The sequence below is a fragment of the Neofelis nebulosa genome, chromosome 17 (genome assembly GCF_028018385.1).
Source record: "Neofelis nebulosa isolate mNeoNeb1 chromosome 17, mNeoNeb1.pri, whole genome shotgun sequence".
NCBI lineage: Eukaryota > Metazoa > Chordata > Mammalia > Carnivora > Felidae > Neofelis > Neofelis nebulosa.
Genome location: NC_080798.1, coordinates 8,157,555 through 8,174,328, shown reverse-complemented (window position 1 = coordinate 8,174,328; position 16,774 = coordinate 8,157,555). Strand labels below are relative to the sequence as shown.

The 16,774-nt window shown below is 55.2% G+C and overlaps 1 protein-coding gene across 7 annotated transcripts in view; it reads left to right on the top strand.

Moving 5' to 3' along the window:
- Window positions 1–16,774, top strand: part of MYH14 (myosin heavy chain 14) — a 104,372-nt gene that overhangs the window by 28,865 nt on the left and 58,733 nt on the right. For all 7 annotated transcript variants that reach the window (XM_058708296.1, XM_058708294.1, XM_058708301.1 and 4 more), the window contains 5 exons: window positions 1,380–1,472; window positions 2,919–2,982; window positions 5,112–5,210; window positions 5,872–6,012; window positions 15,746–15,841. In XM_058708296.1, the coding sequence (XP_058564279.1) occupies window positions 1,380–1,472; window positions 2,919–2,982; window positions 5,112–5,210; window positions 5,872–6,012; window positions 15,746–15,841 (493 nt within the window). The remainder of the gene's footprint in view (window positions 1–1,379; window positions 1,473–2,918; window positions 2,983–5,111; window positions 5,211–5,871; window positions 6,013–15,745; window positions 15,842–16,774) is intronic.

Genomic DNA, 16,774 nt, shown 5'->3' with positions numbered 1-16,774 from the left:
CCGTGTGCCGTCACTTAATGCAGCCCCACTGTGTACATGCGGGGCTCCCCACTGCTGTCGTGGGGCACACACCGGGTTCCATGCTCCGGTGTGGTATGGCCCTACCATGGCCCACGCGGCTTGTTGATGTCAAAATTCTTTCGAATGTTCAGAGTCAGACCCGAATGCTCGAAGGGACCTACCGCCTCTTGAATGCCTACTATGTGCCAGACTTTGAAGCACGTCATATTGACAGTACAGATCTTTTTTTCTTTTTTAAAAAAATTCTTATTGGGGCGCCTGGGTGGCGCAGTCGGTTAAGCGTCCGACTTCAGCCAGGTCACGATCTCGCGGTCCGTGAGTTCGAGCCCCGCGTCGGGCTCTGGGCTGATGGCTCGGAGCCTGGAGCCTGTTTCCTATTCTGTGTCTCCCTCTCTCTCTGCCCCTCCCCCATTCACGCTCTGTCTCTCTCTGTCCCAAAAAAAAAATAAATAAATAAAAAAATTCTTATTTATTTATTTATTTATTAAAAAAAAAATTTTTTTAACGTTTGTTTATTTTTGAGAGAGAGAGAGAGAGAGCATGAACGGGGGAGGGGCAGAGAGAGAGGGAGACACAGAAGCTGAAGCAGGCTCCAGGCTCCGAGCTGTCAGCCCAGAGCCCGATGCGGGGATCGAACTCACGGACCGTGAGATCGTGACCTGAGCCGAAGTCGGACGCCCAACCGACTGAGCCACCCAGGCGCCCCAGAAAATTCTTATTTATTTATTTTGAGAGAGAGAGACAGAGTGAGTGCGGGACGGGCAGAGAGAGAGGAAGAGAGAGCATCCCAAGCAGGCTCCTTGCTGTTAGCACACAGCCTGACGCGGGGCTCGAACTCGTGAAAACCATAAGACCATGACCGGGGCTGAAACCGAGAGTCGGATGCTTATCCGACCGAACCAACCGGGCGCCCCTAGGTTTTTTTTTTTTTTAATTTTTAATGTTTATTTATTTTTGAGAGACAGAGACACAGAGCACGAGTAGGGGAGGGGCAGAGAGAGACGGAGACAGAGAATCCGAAGCAGGGTCCAGGCTCCGAGCTTCAGCACAGAGCCCGATGTGGGGCTCGAACTCCGGAACTTCGAGGTCATGACCTGAGCCAAAGTCAGACGCTTAACCGACTGAGCCCCTCAGGCGTCCCTCTCAAGGGATCACGTTGTGATCTGCAGCTGGCTTTCGTTATGTTTTGTGATGTTTCCACTTCTCCTTGTATCTCGGAGTTTCTCCCTGTTCCCTTAACAATCGGGGAAGCAGGCCCCAGCCAGTTGCAGCACAGACCCCCCCCCCCCCCCCACAGCTGGGCCAGCGCCCCCTACCCCGGGCGGTCCTCACTGACCTGCTGTCTCCCACGCCCGCAGGGTGAGCTGGAGCGCCAGCTTCTTCAGGCCAACCCCATCCTAGAGGCCTTCGGCAATGCCAAGACAGTGAAGAATGACAACTCTTCCCGATTTGTGAGTGCCTGGGGCGGGGGGTGGGGGGAAGGGAGGCCGCAAGTTGGCTGCAGGGTCAGTGAGATGGGAGGTAGGAGTGTAGGGGGTGGTAAAGGGGAAAGGAAGATGGTGTGGACTGGCTGAGGGAGGAGGGTGCCGGGAACTAGACTCCTAGGTCTGAGGGAGGAGCCAGGGACTGGACTGCTGGGTCTGAGGGAGGAGGGGCCAGGGACTGGACTGCTGGGTCTGAGGGAGGAGGGGCCAGGGACTGGACTGCTGGGTCTGAGGGAGGAGGGGCCAGGGACTGGACTGCTGGGTCTGAGGGAGGAGGGGCCAGGGACTGGACTGCTGGGTCTGAGGGAGGAGGGGCCAGGGACTGGACTGCTGGATCTGAGGGAGGAGGGGCCAGGGACTGGACTGCTGGGTCTGAGGGAGGAGGGGCCAGGGACTGGACTGCTGGGTCTGAGGGAGGAGGGGGTGGCGGCCGGGACCCCTGAGTCTGAGGAAGAGGGGCTGGGGTTTGAACTCCTGGGTCTGAGGGAGGAGGGGCTGGGGGTCAGGACTCCAGGGTCTGAGGGAGGAGGGGCTGGGGGTCAGGACTCCAGGGTCTGAGGGAGGAGGGGCTGGGGGTCAGGACTCCAGGGTCTGAGGGAGGAGGGGCTGGGGGTCAGGACTCCAGGGTCTGAGGGAGGAGGGGGCTGGGGCAGGACTCCTGGGTCTGAGGGAGGAAGGGGCTGGGGGCAGAACTCCAGGATCTGAGGCAGGAGGGGGCTGGGACAGGACCCTTGGGTCTGAGGGAGGAGGGGCTGGGAGCAGAACTTCTGGGTCTGAGGGAGGAGGGGGCTGGGGGCAGGACTCCTGGGTCTGAGGAAGGAGGGGGCTGAGGGCCTAGACCCCTGGGTCTGGGGGAGGGGCTGGGGGCCAGGACTCCTGGGTCTGAGGGAGGAGGGGCTGGGGGCTTGGACTCCTGGTCTGAGGGAGGAGGGGCTGGGAGTCTGAACTCCTGGGTCTGAGGGAGGAGGGGCTGAGGGCCTGGACTCCTGGGTCTGAGGGAGGAGGGGCTGGGGGCCTGGACTCCAAGGTCTGAGGGAGGAGGGGCTGGGGGTCAGGACTCCAGGGTCTGAGGGAGGAGGGGGCTGGGGGTCAGGACTCCAGGGTCTGAGGGAGGAGGGGGCTGGGGCAGGACTCCTGGGTGTGAGGGAGGAGGGGGCTGGGGGCCTGGATTCCTGGGTTGAGGGAGGAGGGGGCTGGGGCCTGAGGAAAGCAGTCAAAGGGGCCTGGACCTTAGCTTCCCCAGGGACCCCCTGGTTGGGACCTCATGATTGGGATGGGGTTCAGGAGGAGGGAGAAAGAAAGTTGAGATGCCGCCCTAGTTCTGGGAGGGGTGAGTGTGGGTTAGGGGTGCTGTTCAGGTCCTCAGGGGGGGCAGGAGGACCCTCAGCTAACTCCCAACCCCTTCCTTCCCAGGGCAAATTCATCCGCATCAACTTTGACGTGGCCGGGTACATCGTGGGCGCCAACATCGAGACCTGTATCCTCTCGTAGCCCCCGAGGGGCACCTGGCGGCCGGGGAGGGTGGCCCTTGGGGTCTCCCTGCTTGCAGGAAACAGGTGTTCACACACACTGGGAAGCCTGGCTCCTCGCTGCTCAGAAACGGTGCCTCAGTTTCCCCCTCTGTGAAAGAGAAAGGAACCTTGGGTAGGCGTCGGTGCAGCGCCTCCCCGTGGAGGGAGGAGGGCAGGGGCGGTGGGTTGGCCGCGGCTTTACCGCAGAGAGAGGACACAGGGCACAGCCAGCAAAGGGAGAAGGTGCTTGGGGCAAGTGTGGGGGGGACCAGGGCAGAGTCTCCTCCCCCTGGAGTCACACACAATGCACAAGGTGCGACAACGCATGTGAGGTGTCGATCAGACAGAGGAGCTCCAGGAGTGCAGCGTTTAAGAGGAGGGGCAAAGAAATCACAACGACCTGGGTTCACATTCTGGCTCTGCCACTTTGAGCCGTGGGACCTACGGTATGTTATTTGACCGCTCTGTGCCTCAGTTTCCCCCTGTGTGCACAGGGAAGGATCAAAGAACCTGCCCTCGAAGGGTTGTAAGACAATGGGGGTCAAATTAGTAGCATGGCACCCACCACATGGTAAGCATTCCAGAACGAGCTGCCATCGTTAGGAGTTAATGATGGGAACAAATTAGCAATGTCCTTATGGGAGTTACTGGGAGCTTCCTGGGGCTTTTGGCCTCGGGTCCCCTGGAGCTACCGGCACCTGCAGCCCACTGCTCCTCAGCATCGAGGCTCCTGCTTACGCAGGTTCTTAGAGTGCCCGGCTCTTCCTGCCCCATCCATCCCGCCATCTCGTACCTCCTCTGACCCCGTGGTTCCTGGTGGGGGGTGGGGGGAGGAGAAGGACATTTGTCTTCTCTGCCCACCTCCAGATACAAACTTTCTTTGTCCCCTCTGGGCAGATCTCTAGTGCATGGCTGCCTCTGCCTTGGGGCCAATGACCAGCCTGTGGGTTGATGTTCATGGAGGGTGAGGTGGGGGGGGGGGGGGCGCCACCCCCAGGCCAATCAGCAATCAGGTGGGTCTCAGGCTCAACCTGACCCCTCAGCCCTAGCGTCACCATGACCAGAATTTTTTTTTTAAGTTTATTTACTTCTTTTGAGAGAGACAGAGACAGCGCAAGTCGGGGAGGGGCAGAGAGAGAGGGAGAGAGAGAGAGTCCCAAGCAGGCTCCACGCCATCAGCACAGAGCCCAATGCGGGGCTCGAACCCGTGAAACCATGAGATCATGACCTGAGCCAAAACCCAAGAGTTGGACGCTTAACCGACCGAGCCACCCAGGTGCCCCGAGCACGACCAAAATTTCTTGAGGGTTTCTCCTCTGAGAGCTCACCCTATGAGATCCCAGGTCCTCTCTCTGTACCCATACCAGCCAGATATGGCTATCATCCCATTTAACAGAAAAGGAAACTGAGGCTTGGGGTGCGTGCTCCCCCAACCCTACCCTGCCTTGGGGGATCCCTTCCCCGGGTCATCTCCTTCTTACCTGAGCAGGTTAGCGACCCAGGGCTTTTGGTCAATGGTTTGCAGCTGACCTTGGTCAGGGCTCCCCAAGGTAGGTCTTATGTGACTGCTGTCCCTCGAAATAGGTGCTTCGCGGTCCATGAGCGTGAGGCGCAGAGGGGCAAACACGTTATCAGGTGTTTGATTTTACTTTAGGGCGGCTTGCCAATTTTTAGTGTGTGAACGTGCCATGTGACTTTCCTGGAAGGGAGGCGCCGATGGCCCCCCGTATCTGTACGGGGAAACTGAGGCTGGCAGGGAAACAATGGACAGAGAGATTCTTGGTCGCGGTTAACTACATGCCAGGCACCGCTCTGGGTGTTTGATGCACGATAACGCACCTGCCCTCGCAGCGGCTCATTCCTGCGTGTTGCGTCCAGCCTGTTGCACAGATGAGGAAACTAAGGCACGGTGCTTGAGTGACGGGTCTGAGGCCATTCTTCCAGTTAGTGGCGAGGACGCTGGCCTGGGCTGTGAACAGCTCCACGGTTTCACAGGAGAGCAGTGGGGAGCGGCGTGGGTCGAGGGCACTGTGTGGGCTCGCCTCCCCGCCTGTCACCACCCTTTCCCTGTGGCACTTGACTCCTGGCCGCCCAGACCTGCTGGAGAAGTCGAGGGCCATCCGCCAAGCCAAGGACGAGTGCAGCTTCCACATCTTCTACCAGCTGCTGGGAGGCGCAGGAGAGCAGCTCAAGGGTCAGTGCAGGGGCTCACGGGGCGTGGGAGGGAGCCCCGGGTGGGCGTCTGGCTTCCCTGGGCCCCGGGAGGAGGAAACGGGAGGCGCTAGAATTTGCCAGGCACCTGCTTGAGGTCAGGCTCCTGCTGGGCGGTGGATACGGGTCCCCTCTACGCCGCCTCCTGCCTGAGCTCCCCCCTGTCTCCTCTTTGCTCCTCCCACGCTCTGGCTGAAGAAAGTCCGGGGCTCCCATTTACAGTGGTCCCCACTGTCCCAAGGCTCCTTCTCAGGCTGGCTCCTTCGCCCGTAGCCTTGGCTGCCTCCCGGCCCCCCTCTGTCAGGCTCCAGGACCCACGTGCCATCTGCTGCCAACCCCACTGTCCCACGGCTTCTGCTAACTCAGGCCCCCGCGGCCTCATTGCTTCTGCAGCCCCTGCCTGCCCTGGGCAGTTACGGGACTGGACAGTCTCTCCGGAAGGAGGGAAGACGAAAGGGTCTGATGTGTGCTAAGCGTGCACTCCACCGTGAGGGAAGGGTCCTCACTCATTGGACAGGAGGAGACTGAGGTCCCCGGTGGGGAAGCGACGCTTGCCCCGGGGGTGGCCATCGTGGCCATCGGGACGTGAGTCTGACTCCGCGGCTCACCCCTGACCTTGGGCCTCCACTCATGACACCCTGCAGCTGACCTCCTCCTGGAGCCTTGCTCCCACTACCGCTTCCTGACCAACGGGTCGTCGTCCCCTCCCGGCCAGGAGCGGGAACTCTTCCACGAGACTCTGGAGTCGCTGAGGGTCCTGGGATTCACCCCGGAGGAAATCACCTGTGAGTGAGCCCCAAACCCCGGCTGCAGGTGGGGCTGGGGCGCCGCATGGGCAGGCGGGGAACCTGGACAGTCAGTCCCGGGTTGGGAAAAAGAACCGGGGGCGGGGGGGGGGCAGAGGCTGGAGGAGGGAGGAGGTGTAGCTTTAAGGAGGGGATCGGGAAGGGGACACAGTGACGGTGGCCTCTGAGCAAAGGCCCGAGGAGCTGAGAGAGTGAGGACCGGTGTTCCCAGGGTGTTAACCCCAAAAATAAAGCTGTTGGCTCAGTTGCTAACAAAATGGATTGATTTGGGAACAGCAGAGAACCGTAACTGGGGACAAGCAAGCTACGGCAAAACCACAGACCCGCCTGAGTTGCTGGGGCGGCCAATTTCTTTTTCTTTTCTTCTTCCTTTTTTTTTTAATGTTTATTTATTTGTTTTGGGAGAGAGAGAGAGAGAGCGAATGAGCAGGGAAGGGGCAGAGAGAATCCCAAGCAGGCTCTGCGCTCTCAAGCGCAGAGCCCCATGCGGGGCTCGATCTCATGAGCCATGAGATCATGACCTGAGGTGAAATCCAGAGTCAGACGCTCGACCGCTCGACCGACTGAGCCACCCAGGCACCCCGAGGTACTGTATTTGTTTGCTAGGGCTGTTGTGACAAAGCACAACCCGAGCGCCTTAAACAGCGGAAGCCGCTGGTCTCCTGGTTCTGGAGGCCAGCAGTCTGAGATCGAGATGATGGCAGGGCCGCCTGGTCCTGGGAGGATCTGTTTGTTCACTGCCTCCCTCCCAGATTCTGGTGGTTTCCTGGCAGTCTTCGGTGTTCCTTGGCACATAGGAGCATCACCCGATCTCTGCCTTCATCATCACGTGGCTTCTGCCCATGTGCACATCTGTGTGTTCAGATTCCCCCGTTTATAAAGACACCTGTCGTGTTGGATCAGGGGCCACCCTGCTCCACTGCGATCTCATCTGGACTTTAATTATATCCGCTTGAGTCAGTACCCGTATAAGGTCACATTCTGAGAGGTCCTGGGGGTTAGGACGTCAGCATATCTGTTTGTAGGGGAACAGGCACGATTCAGCCCATAAGTGCATATAGGTGGACCTCAGTCCTTCCGCGACTGCCTGACTTTTCATTGTTCGCGTGAACTTTGAGGTCTAGGGTTGAGTGGAGGGGCCGCGTCCCTTTCTCCTCTGGCCTCCAGCACTGCGGGAGGCCCAGGGAGCTATTGTTGGCTCCAGGGCCAGCTGGGAGGGCTGGAAACCCAGCGCCAGCTTGCCTGTCTACCCAGGCTGCAAACTGGCCGGCCTCCTGGGGCGTATTGACACAGGGTCTCAGACCTTCCCTGCTGGATTTCCCAACCTTGGTTGTGTAACTTCCTCCGCCTGCCTGAGAGTCGCCCGGGCAGCTGGCAAACAAATTCAGACAGCGGCCACAGGGGGGCCTGGCCTCTGACACACGTTGCCTCAAGTAACCCTGGGAGCAGCCGCCCTGCTGTGCCCTGGGTATGGGCAATTCTTTTCCTTTATTTTTTATTTTTATTTTTTTTAACTTTTAAGAAATGTATTTATTTATTTGGAGAGAGGGAGAGAGAGGAAGAGAGAGAGAATCCCAAGCAGCTTCCACACTATCAGTACAGAGCCTGACGTGGGGCTCGAACTCACGAACCGTGAGATCATGCCCAGAGCTGGAATCAAGAGTCGGACGCTTAACTGACTATGCCACCGAGGTGCCCCCAATTTTTGCAATTCTGAAAAACAAAAAATTTTTGAAGTGCCATAGGCACGTGGTGACATAATCTGAATGTGCCAAAGTTCGCGGCGAGGAAACCCACGTCTCCTGAGGTGCCCCGAGCCCTAGGTTCCCTCCCACTGTTCAACTTCCTGCATCCCCTTCTAGAAATATTTTAGACATCTACAAAAAGACACATGTTATTTTTCTATAAAAGGAGACATTTCCTAGCCCCGGGGCTGATGTTCAGCCGTACTAGGGACAAAAATGTTAAGATATTTCTCTACTGCATTTTTTAAAGTTTATATATTTATTTATTTAGAGAGAGTGGGCGGGGGGCGGGGGTGGCGGAGGGAGAAGGAGAGAGAAAATCCCAAGCAGGCTCCTGGCGGTCGGTGCGCAGAGCCCAATCTGGGGCTCGATCCCACGAACCGTGAGATCATGACCTGAGCCGAGGTGAAGAGTCAGGCGCTTAACTGGCTGAGCCCCCCAGCCAGTTTAAATGCTCCGCTGCTGCATTTAAAAGTTCCTCTGTAGTTGCTGCCGCAGGGGGACCGCATCTCCTTGACCTTCTGCCCAGGACCATCCCAGATACAGCAACGAACAGGTGAAAGGCACCTGGCACACCGGGGGTGGCATTGCGGTTAAGGACTCAGCTCATCTCTCCTCTGCTAATGTGCTTTGTGCCTCACTTTTCCCAGCAGACAGTATATTTTAGCAATAATTCTGGTTTTGTATGTATAGGTAGACTTCAGTTGTGTGTTGGGGAGGGGCTGCATGAGGTTTCGTTGTTTAAATGGACTAGGATTCTTTTTAAAAAAAATTTTTTTTAACGTTTATTTATTTTTGAGACAGAGAGAGACAGAGCATGAACAGGGGAGGGGCAGAGAGAGAGGGAGACACAGAATCGGAAGCAGGCTCCAGGCTCCGAGCTGTCAGCACAGAGCCCTACGCGGGGCTCGAACTCACGGACCGCGAGATCGTGACCTGAGCCGAAGTCGGACGCTTAACCCACCGAGCCACCCAGGCGCCCCGAGTGTTTTTTCAATTGTGGAGAATCCACTTCATCGCCGCCCAGAAGGTGGCGCTAGTTTCCATCTCCACCCACGGTGTCCCCAGAGTGCTGTGTCCCTGGGTGTGTGCCAGCAACCGCCGTCGTAAGCTTTTGGGCTTTCGCTGGTGTGGCAGGTGGATGGGGTCTCATCGTCGTTTTCTTTAGCGTTTTATTGACAAGGAGTGGAGTCAGCCAGTCACCTTTGTCTAGACTCCTTCTGACAGAAGAGGTGACCGAGTTCCAGGGAGTTGGGGTGTCTTCCCTGGGACTCACCCCAGTGGATGAGGAGGTGGTGGGACCTGGGTCGGACCCCACAGCCAGCCCGTGATCTGGTTTTAGGGAGGCGGGTGGGCACCTCTGGGAACCTTTCCGGACCATCTCTGGGAAGGTGGTCGCCAGTGGGAAGCCTGGGGCGGAGAGCACTGGGGACCAGTCCAGGCAGGCAGCATGAATGACACTTTCAGTGGCTGAGCAGAGAACCTGGCACTTGGGTCCTGGCTCCTGTGAGCAGGACTGGGCGTCACCGGCCCCACGCCCCTGCCCCCGCTGGCCTGGGCTTCCTTGCCATCGGCTGGTCCGAGGTCACCAGCAAGAGCTAACTGCCAACTTCTCGGGTGTCAGATTCACCCGGGCGCTTGGCCCCGGTGCAAGTTCCTAAGTCAACTGTCAGAGGCCATTTTAAAGGCCACTGCGGGGGACTCAAGTCCGGGCTGGGTCCGGGCTGATGTTAAGGAATGAACGATCATTCAGTTTTTAGGTGATGATGCTATTGTGGGTCCATAAGGGAGATGTCCTGGTTTATTTATCTTCTGGGAGGTGCGCCGCTGTCCCCAGGGGAGACTCCCAGAACTGCCAGGGCTCTGGGCTGTCCCCCGACTGCCCAGTGCCCCCTGACCCCAGGCGGGCAGAACCAGAGATCTCTGAACCCAGCTCCTCTCACTGCCCAGCTTGGGAAACTGAGGCCCACGAGGTCACCCAGCTTGTCCAAGGCCACACTGCAAACTCCCACATCCAGTAATGTATCCCCCACTAGTTAACTTTTTGCCATTTATTCATTAATAGAGTGAGTCTTCCAACGGCGAAGGGGTTTGTGGGCCAGTCGTCTGTAGGCACTGGGCGAAACTCACAGTGGCCAAGAAAGAACGAGCCCCTGACCCGTGGAATGCTCAGACCTAGAAGCGTCCGTTTACACAAACGGATTAGAGTTGAGCCCGTGGAGGGGGGAAGGGTGACCAATAGAAGGTGCATGGAGCAGGGACCACATGTCACAGGGTTCCATCACGGTCGGGGGAGGGTCAGGGCAGCCTCTGGAGGAGACGGCCCTCGGCTGAGCACTGATGACCTGGCAGGAGTTAGCCAGGCATAGATGGGAGGGTCTGAGGCAAAGCCCTGGCGGCAAGGAAGAGTGTTGGAGGAACCGAAAGGGGGCTGGGTGGCTGCTTGGAGTAAGCGAGGGGACCCTGGGGCCGGAGGAGCTGTGAGGGTCAGGGACAGGGTGCCAAAAACCCTGATAAGAGGTTAGATTGAATCCCAGAAGTAGTGTGGACCACGGAAGGAATTCCTCCCTGGAAACAGGCAAGCTTAAGTTCATCCGTGAAAGCATTTATAGAGCACTAACTGTATGCAGAGCGCACGCTCAGGAGATGAGGAAGGAACAGGTACTTTCCATAGGGATTATGATCTCAGTGGGGATGGAGAAAAATCAGTATTTGTTGCACACCCTGTTGTGCCCTGCAAACTATACCAAAACCTGTTTTTTTAACTCATTTTTATTCTTTTTTTTTTTTAATTTTTTTTTTCCAACGTTTTTTATTTATTTTTGGGACAGAGAGAGACAGAGCATGAACGGGGGAGGGGCAGAGAGAGAGGGAGACACAGAATCGGAAACAGGCTCCAGGCTCCGAGCCATCAGCCCAGAGCCTGACGCGGGGCTCGAACTCACGGACCGCGAGATCGTGACCTGGCTGAAGTCGGACGCTTAACCGACTGCGCCACCCAGGCGCCCCTAACTCATTTTTATTCTTAATGGATATTACATTAGTTTCAGATACACAGCGTATGGATTTGACAGTTCTTTCATTAGTCAGTGTTCACCTCAAGTGCAGTCAACGTCTGCCTTTGGTTTTCTTTGAGAGAGAATTCATGTAACCGTGAAATTCATCATTGTGAAATGCACAATTCAGCAGTTTCTAGTGCACGTAGATTCCTGTGCCGCAAGGTGTTTAATTCCAGACACCAAATCCTTTTTTTTAAACGTTTATTCATTTATTTTGAGACAGAGAGAGAGAGAGAGAGAGAATCCCAAGCAGAGTCCACACTCTTCAGGCAGAGCCTGAAGTCAGGGCTCGAACTCGCCAACCGTGAAATCATGACCTGAGCCGAAATCAAAAGCCCGAGGCTTAACTGACTAAACCACCCAGGTGCCCAACATACAGCTTTTATGGTAGTAACTCTCTGGAGGTGCCTAGTTGGCTCAGTCGGCTGGGCGTCCGACTTCAGCTCAGGTCATGATCTCGCAGTCTGTGAGTTCGAGCCCCACGTCGGGCTCTGGGCTGACGGTTCAGAGCCTGGCGCCTGCTTCGGATTCTGTGTCTCCCTCTCTCTGCCCCTCCCCCGCTCACCTCTCTCTCTCTCTCTCTCTCTCTCTCTCTCTCTCTCTCTCTCTCTCAAAAGTAAATAGATGTTAACAACAACAACAAATTTTATAGTAGTAACTCTCTGTAGACTCTCCTGTCTTAAACAGCCAGGGCTCCGAGGAGATCAAAGCCTGCCATTTGGACACTCTCGGTTACAAAGGAGACGCCCTGGCTTGGCCACCCCTGAGCCCCTGACCTGGAACACTGAACAACATGTTCTACATGTTCTGCTTGATGGGCTTAGAGATGGCTCTCTATAGTCTCAAGACAGGGGCTAACCCGGGCGTGCAGGGTATGTTTGTACTAACCAGCCTTCCAGCACGTGCCTTACAACATGGTACCTCTGACCCCCTGTATCAGCTTCCCATGACCAGTCACCAATGACCACAAACAGTGGATTAAATCAACACACCCTTATTCTCTTACAATGCCTGAGGCCGGAAGTCCAAAGCCAGTCTCCTGGGACTAAAATCGAGCTCTGGGCAGGGCTGGTTCCTTCTGAAGGCTCACCAGGAACATCCGTTTTCTTGTCTTTCCCGGGTTCAAAGCACATCACGCTAACCTTTGCTCATGTGGTCTTCTCCCTCTGCCTCCCTCTTTTTTTTTTTAAGTTTATTTATTTTGAAGGGAGGATGGGCAGAGGAGAGAGGGAGACAGAATCCCAAGCAGGCTCCTCCCAGCTCAAAGCCCGATGTGGGGCTTGAACCCACGAACTCATGAAATCATGACCTGAGTCAAAATCAAGAGTCGGACGCTTAACCAACTGAGCCACCCAGGCGCCTCCCTTTTATAAGGATCTACAGTGAGAGTCTACCTGGGTAATCCAGAATAAATCTCCTATCTTGACTTTTTTTTTTAATTTTATTTATTTATTTTGAGAAAGAGAGCGCGAGTGAACAAGGGAGGGCCAGAGAGAGAGGGAGAGAGAGAGAATCCCAAGCAGGCTTCACGATGTCGGCAAAGAGCCCGACGAGGGGCTTGAACTCACAAACTGCGAGATCATGACCTGAGCCGAAATCAAAAGCAGGACACTTAACTGACTGAGCCACCCAGACGTGTCCCCGTTTTGACATTTTTAATTTAATCACACCAGTGAAGGCCATTGTGCTCTACAAGGTAGCATTCACAGATGCCAGGAATTCGGATGTGGCTCCTGGGTGGCTCAGTCGGTTAAGCATCTGACTCTTGATTTTGGCTCAGATCATGATCTCACGGTTTGGGGCGTTGGAGCCCCTCTTTGAGCTCTGTGCTGACAGCATGGAGCCTGCTTGGGATTCTTTCTCCCCCTCTCTCTGACTCTCCCCCACTCTCTCTCTCTCTCTCTCTCTCAAAGTAAATACATAAACAGTAAAAAAAAAAAAAAAAAAGTCGCACATTCCACCAACTGAGACAGCCAGGCACCCCTCAAAAATTTTTTAGGTTACACACACACAGGTGCACGCACATGCACAGGCACGCCCATCCACACACATTTCCCCGGGATCACACGTGTCTAGCTCATTTCACTCTCCGACCGTCTGGAACTATTCCTTCTTTATCGTTGGTGACCTTGAGACTTTTGAAGATTACAGACCAGTCGTTTTGTCTCAACTCGGCGTGTTTCCTTGCGATTAGATTCAGGTTACGGGTTTTACGGGTTTTTGGCAGGAGTATCCCAGCAGGGTGCTCCTCCCTTCCCCCTCCACCACCCTCTTTTTCTAAGTAATCAGCGTAGAAGCAGAGACACCAAAAAAAAAAAAGTGCCCGGAGCCTAAGCATCCAGTCCGGGGGCTTTCTGCAAGCGAATGCGTGCATAACTGGCACCTGGAAGGTCCCTCGTGCCCCTCCCCGTCACCAGACACCCCCCACCCCCGATGTGATCATTATTCTGGCATCTAACAGCATGGAGCTATTTTACTTGTTCCTGCATTTGGGTACAAACAGACCCATATGGTGCGTGTGCTTTCGTGTCTGTCTTCTTCCGCTTAATCGCGTGAAGTTTGCCCATGTTCAGCGAGTGGCCAGGAAGGGGCTTCTGAGAGGCCGGCTCCACGGGCGCATCTACTCCGTAAACGCTCGGGCAGCTGGAAGGGGATGATTTGTGCGCTTTTCTGTATGCGGGCCACGTGTACGTGCTTCCATTCGAATTTTATGCTGGAAGAAGGCGGCAAAGACGAAACGGATGCGGAGCCTGGAGTCAGACCGTCCCAAGTTTGCGTTTCCCCTCCGCTGCTGGTGAGCTCAAGTTGGTCGCCTGACTGTGCCTTGGTTTCCCCATGTGCCAAGGGGTTTTTTTTACTCACAGGTAAAATGTTATTGGAGGACCTGCCTCGCGGAGTTAAGAAGGTTAAGTGAGTTCATTTGGGAGTGTTTGGGACAGGACCTGGCACGGAGGGGGTGGAAAGAAATCGACATCCATTTGAGCCCGGAAATCGCGAAAACCGTTCTGGAAGGCGTGGTTGATGGGGAAGCTGGGCGCTTGCGCGGATCTGTAGCGTCGCCATAAAAGCGGCGGGTACAGGTCCAGTCAGTCCCGTGTTCATGGGCTTTCTGCGTGCAGCTTTGCTGTCGCAGATGAGAGGGTTCCCAAATCTTGATAAAATGCTGAACAAAACCCGACCACAGCGTCTCCTGGGATTTCATCGTGGCTCCGTTCCTGGAAAATCTACCGCGTGTCAAAACCAAACACGAAACACTTGTGTTTATGCATAAACCAGGTCGGATTGCTCAGATCATTACAAACCATTCTGTCATGGGCAAAAATGTCCACGGGGACGCTTAGGCGTCATGCGGTGTGGGCAGTGCTTCGTGCCACAGAAGGGCGTCTTCACCCGGGTCCCCACCTGCCCGGGCCCTGTGGTATCCAGACACACCCCGCAAGTGGCCCCGTGGCCTCGGTCTTTATGCCCGCCACCCCCTGGGAGTTCCTGCGATGTACTCTAGGGGGCAGCACTGCCCACTCACCACGAGCGAAATTTCTGGCAGCTCTGTGCTGACAAGGGGGGGGGGAGGGGGACAGTGCGTCCTCTTTTGCGGGTTCTGCATTTGCGACTTCGCCTACTCGCTAAATTTAACCAACCCCCCCCCGAACCAGTACTCCTGGTGCTTCTGTGACCGTTGCGTCTTTCACACAGGGGTGGAAAGTTGGGAGTTGCCCATGCACACACGGGGCTGGGGTTCCGCGACGCAGTGCTCTGCCGCCTCGTCTCGGGTCCACCGTAAACCGGTGTCCTTTTCGCCGGCTACTGAGTGCCACGTGTTTCACGGTTTTGCGCCTTGCTGGTTGATGGTCTCACTGTCTAAAGTGCCCCCCACGCGTCGGGCTTAATGCGGGCTGGCATCCCCACGTGCAAGAGGGCTGTAGCGTTTCTCACAGAGAAAACACATACATTAGATGAGCCTTCTTCCGGCTCCCATTAGAGAGGTGTTGGCCGTGCGGTTGATGTGAAGGAAGCAACATTATATAGGTGAGGTATCTTTGGGACAGAAACACGCATAAAATGAGGTGATGTAAGGGCTGCTGCGTGGCTCAGTTGGTTAAGCATCAGACTTTGGCTCAGGTCATGATCTCGGGGTCTGTGAATTCGAGCTCGGCATCCGGCTCTGTGCTGACAGCTTGGAGCCTGGAGCCTGCCTCAGATTCTGTCTCCCTCTCTCTTCGCTCCTACCCCACTCGTGCTCTGTCTCTCAAAAATAAACAAACATTAAAAGAAAAAAAGAGGGGCGCCTGGGTGGCTCAGTCGGTTAAGCGTCCGACTTCAGCTCAGGTCATGATCTCGCCATCTGTGAGTTCGAGCCCGGCGTCGGGCTCTGGGCTGATGGCTCAGAGCCTAGAGCCTGCTTCTCATTCTGTGTCTCCCTCTCTCTCTGCCCCTTCCCTATTCATGCTCTGTCTCTCTCTGTCTCAAAAAATAAATAAACGTTAAAAAAAATTAAAAAAAAATCATTTATCTGCTCATATGTTTTAAGAGCTGCCCAGTGTCACCAATGGATTTTAAGCTGAGGAATAGTGGTGTAATTTTGACATAGGGTTTTAAAACTGGATTTCCTTTTTTTTTTTTTAATGTTTATTTATTTTAAGAGTGAGAGGGAATGCACATGCGTGCGAGCAGGGGAGGGGTAGAGAGAGAGGGAGAGAGAGAATCCCAAGCAGGCTCCTTGTTCTCAGCGCAGAGCCCGACTCGGGACATGATCTCGTGAACCACGAGATCGTGACCTGAGCCGAAATCAAGAGTCAGACGCTTAATGGATTGAGCCACCCAGGCGCCCCATTAAAACTGGATTTCTAAGGGGCTAGTTAAGAGCACGCATCAGAGTGCACGCACACGAATACCCTCTCTGCCCCTTAGCCATGCTGCGGATGGTCTCGGCTGTTCTCCAGTTTGGCAACATCGTCCTGAAGAGAGAACGGAACAATGATCAAGCCTCCATGCCTGACAACACAGGTAACCCCACCTGGCCCGCTGCCCACGCGGGGTCCTTGTGTCCCTCTGTTCCCCCGGACAGAGCAGCCCCCCTACTCCCTGCTCCCCAGCAGGGCATGCCTCCAAGCTGTGCTGATCCTTTACCAAAATATCATCGTCCACTCTGTTCCTCATTGTAAAAGGTGTGACCTCTGCCAAAGCTTTGAACAGCACCAGTGTGCCCGAGATCCCCCCATCATCCTGGCCCCTCTGACAAAACTGCCCTTAGCATTGGGCTTATCTCCTCTTGGCCTCTGTGCTTTGCATATATACTTTAGTTTTTGCTTTTCAGAAGCAGAATTATAACCGATATTCCTTTTTTTTTTTAATCAAAATGGAAATAGTTCTGCTTCTTTATTATCATGAAATAATACAAGCTGGATGGGGGGGGGGGATCAGGCAATACAGAAAAGTATAAAAGCAGGGGAATTACCCACTGTCATACTCCTGAGTGGTAATTCACTGCAACATTTTTGGGCATTCCTCTCTGGGCTGTGTTCTTTTTTTTTTTTTTTTTATTTAAAATATTTTTTAATGTTTATTTATTTTTGAGAGAGAGAGAGAGCAGGGGAGGGGCAGAGAGAGAAAGAGAGAGAGAGAGAGAGAGAGAGAGAGAGAGAGAGAGAGAGAAGACACAGAATCCGAAGCAGGCTCCAGGCTCTGATCTGTCAGCACAGAGCCCAATGTGGGGCTTGAACTCAGGAACTGAGAGATCATGACCTAAACCAAAATCAAGCTTCGGCTGCTTAACCGACTGAGCTACCCAGGCGCCCCACGTCCGGGATTATTTATCCCATGTCGGGGTCCCAGAGAGAGAATCGTTGGGCCAGAGGAACATACACACTTTTAGGACGTGTGATACCTCTGGTGGGAGAGGCGGGGCCCCTTGTCTGTGCTCAGCGGCCGCTGCCGCTT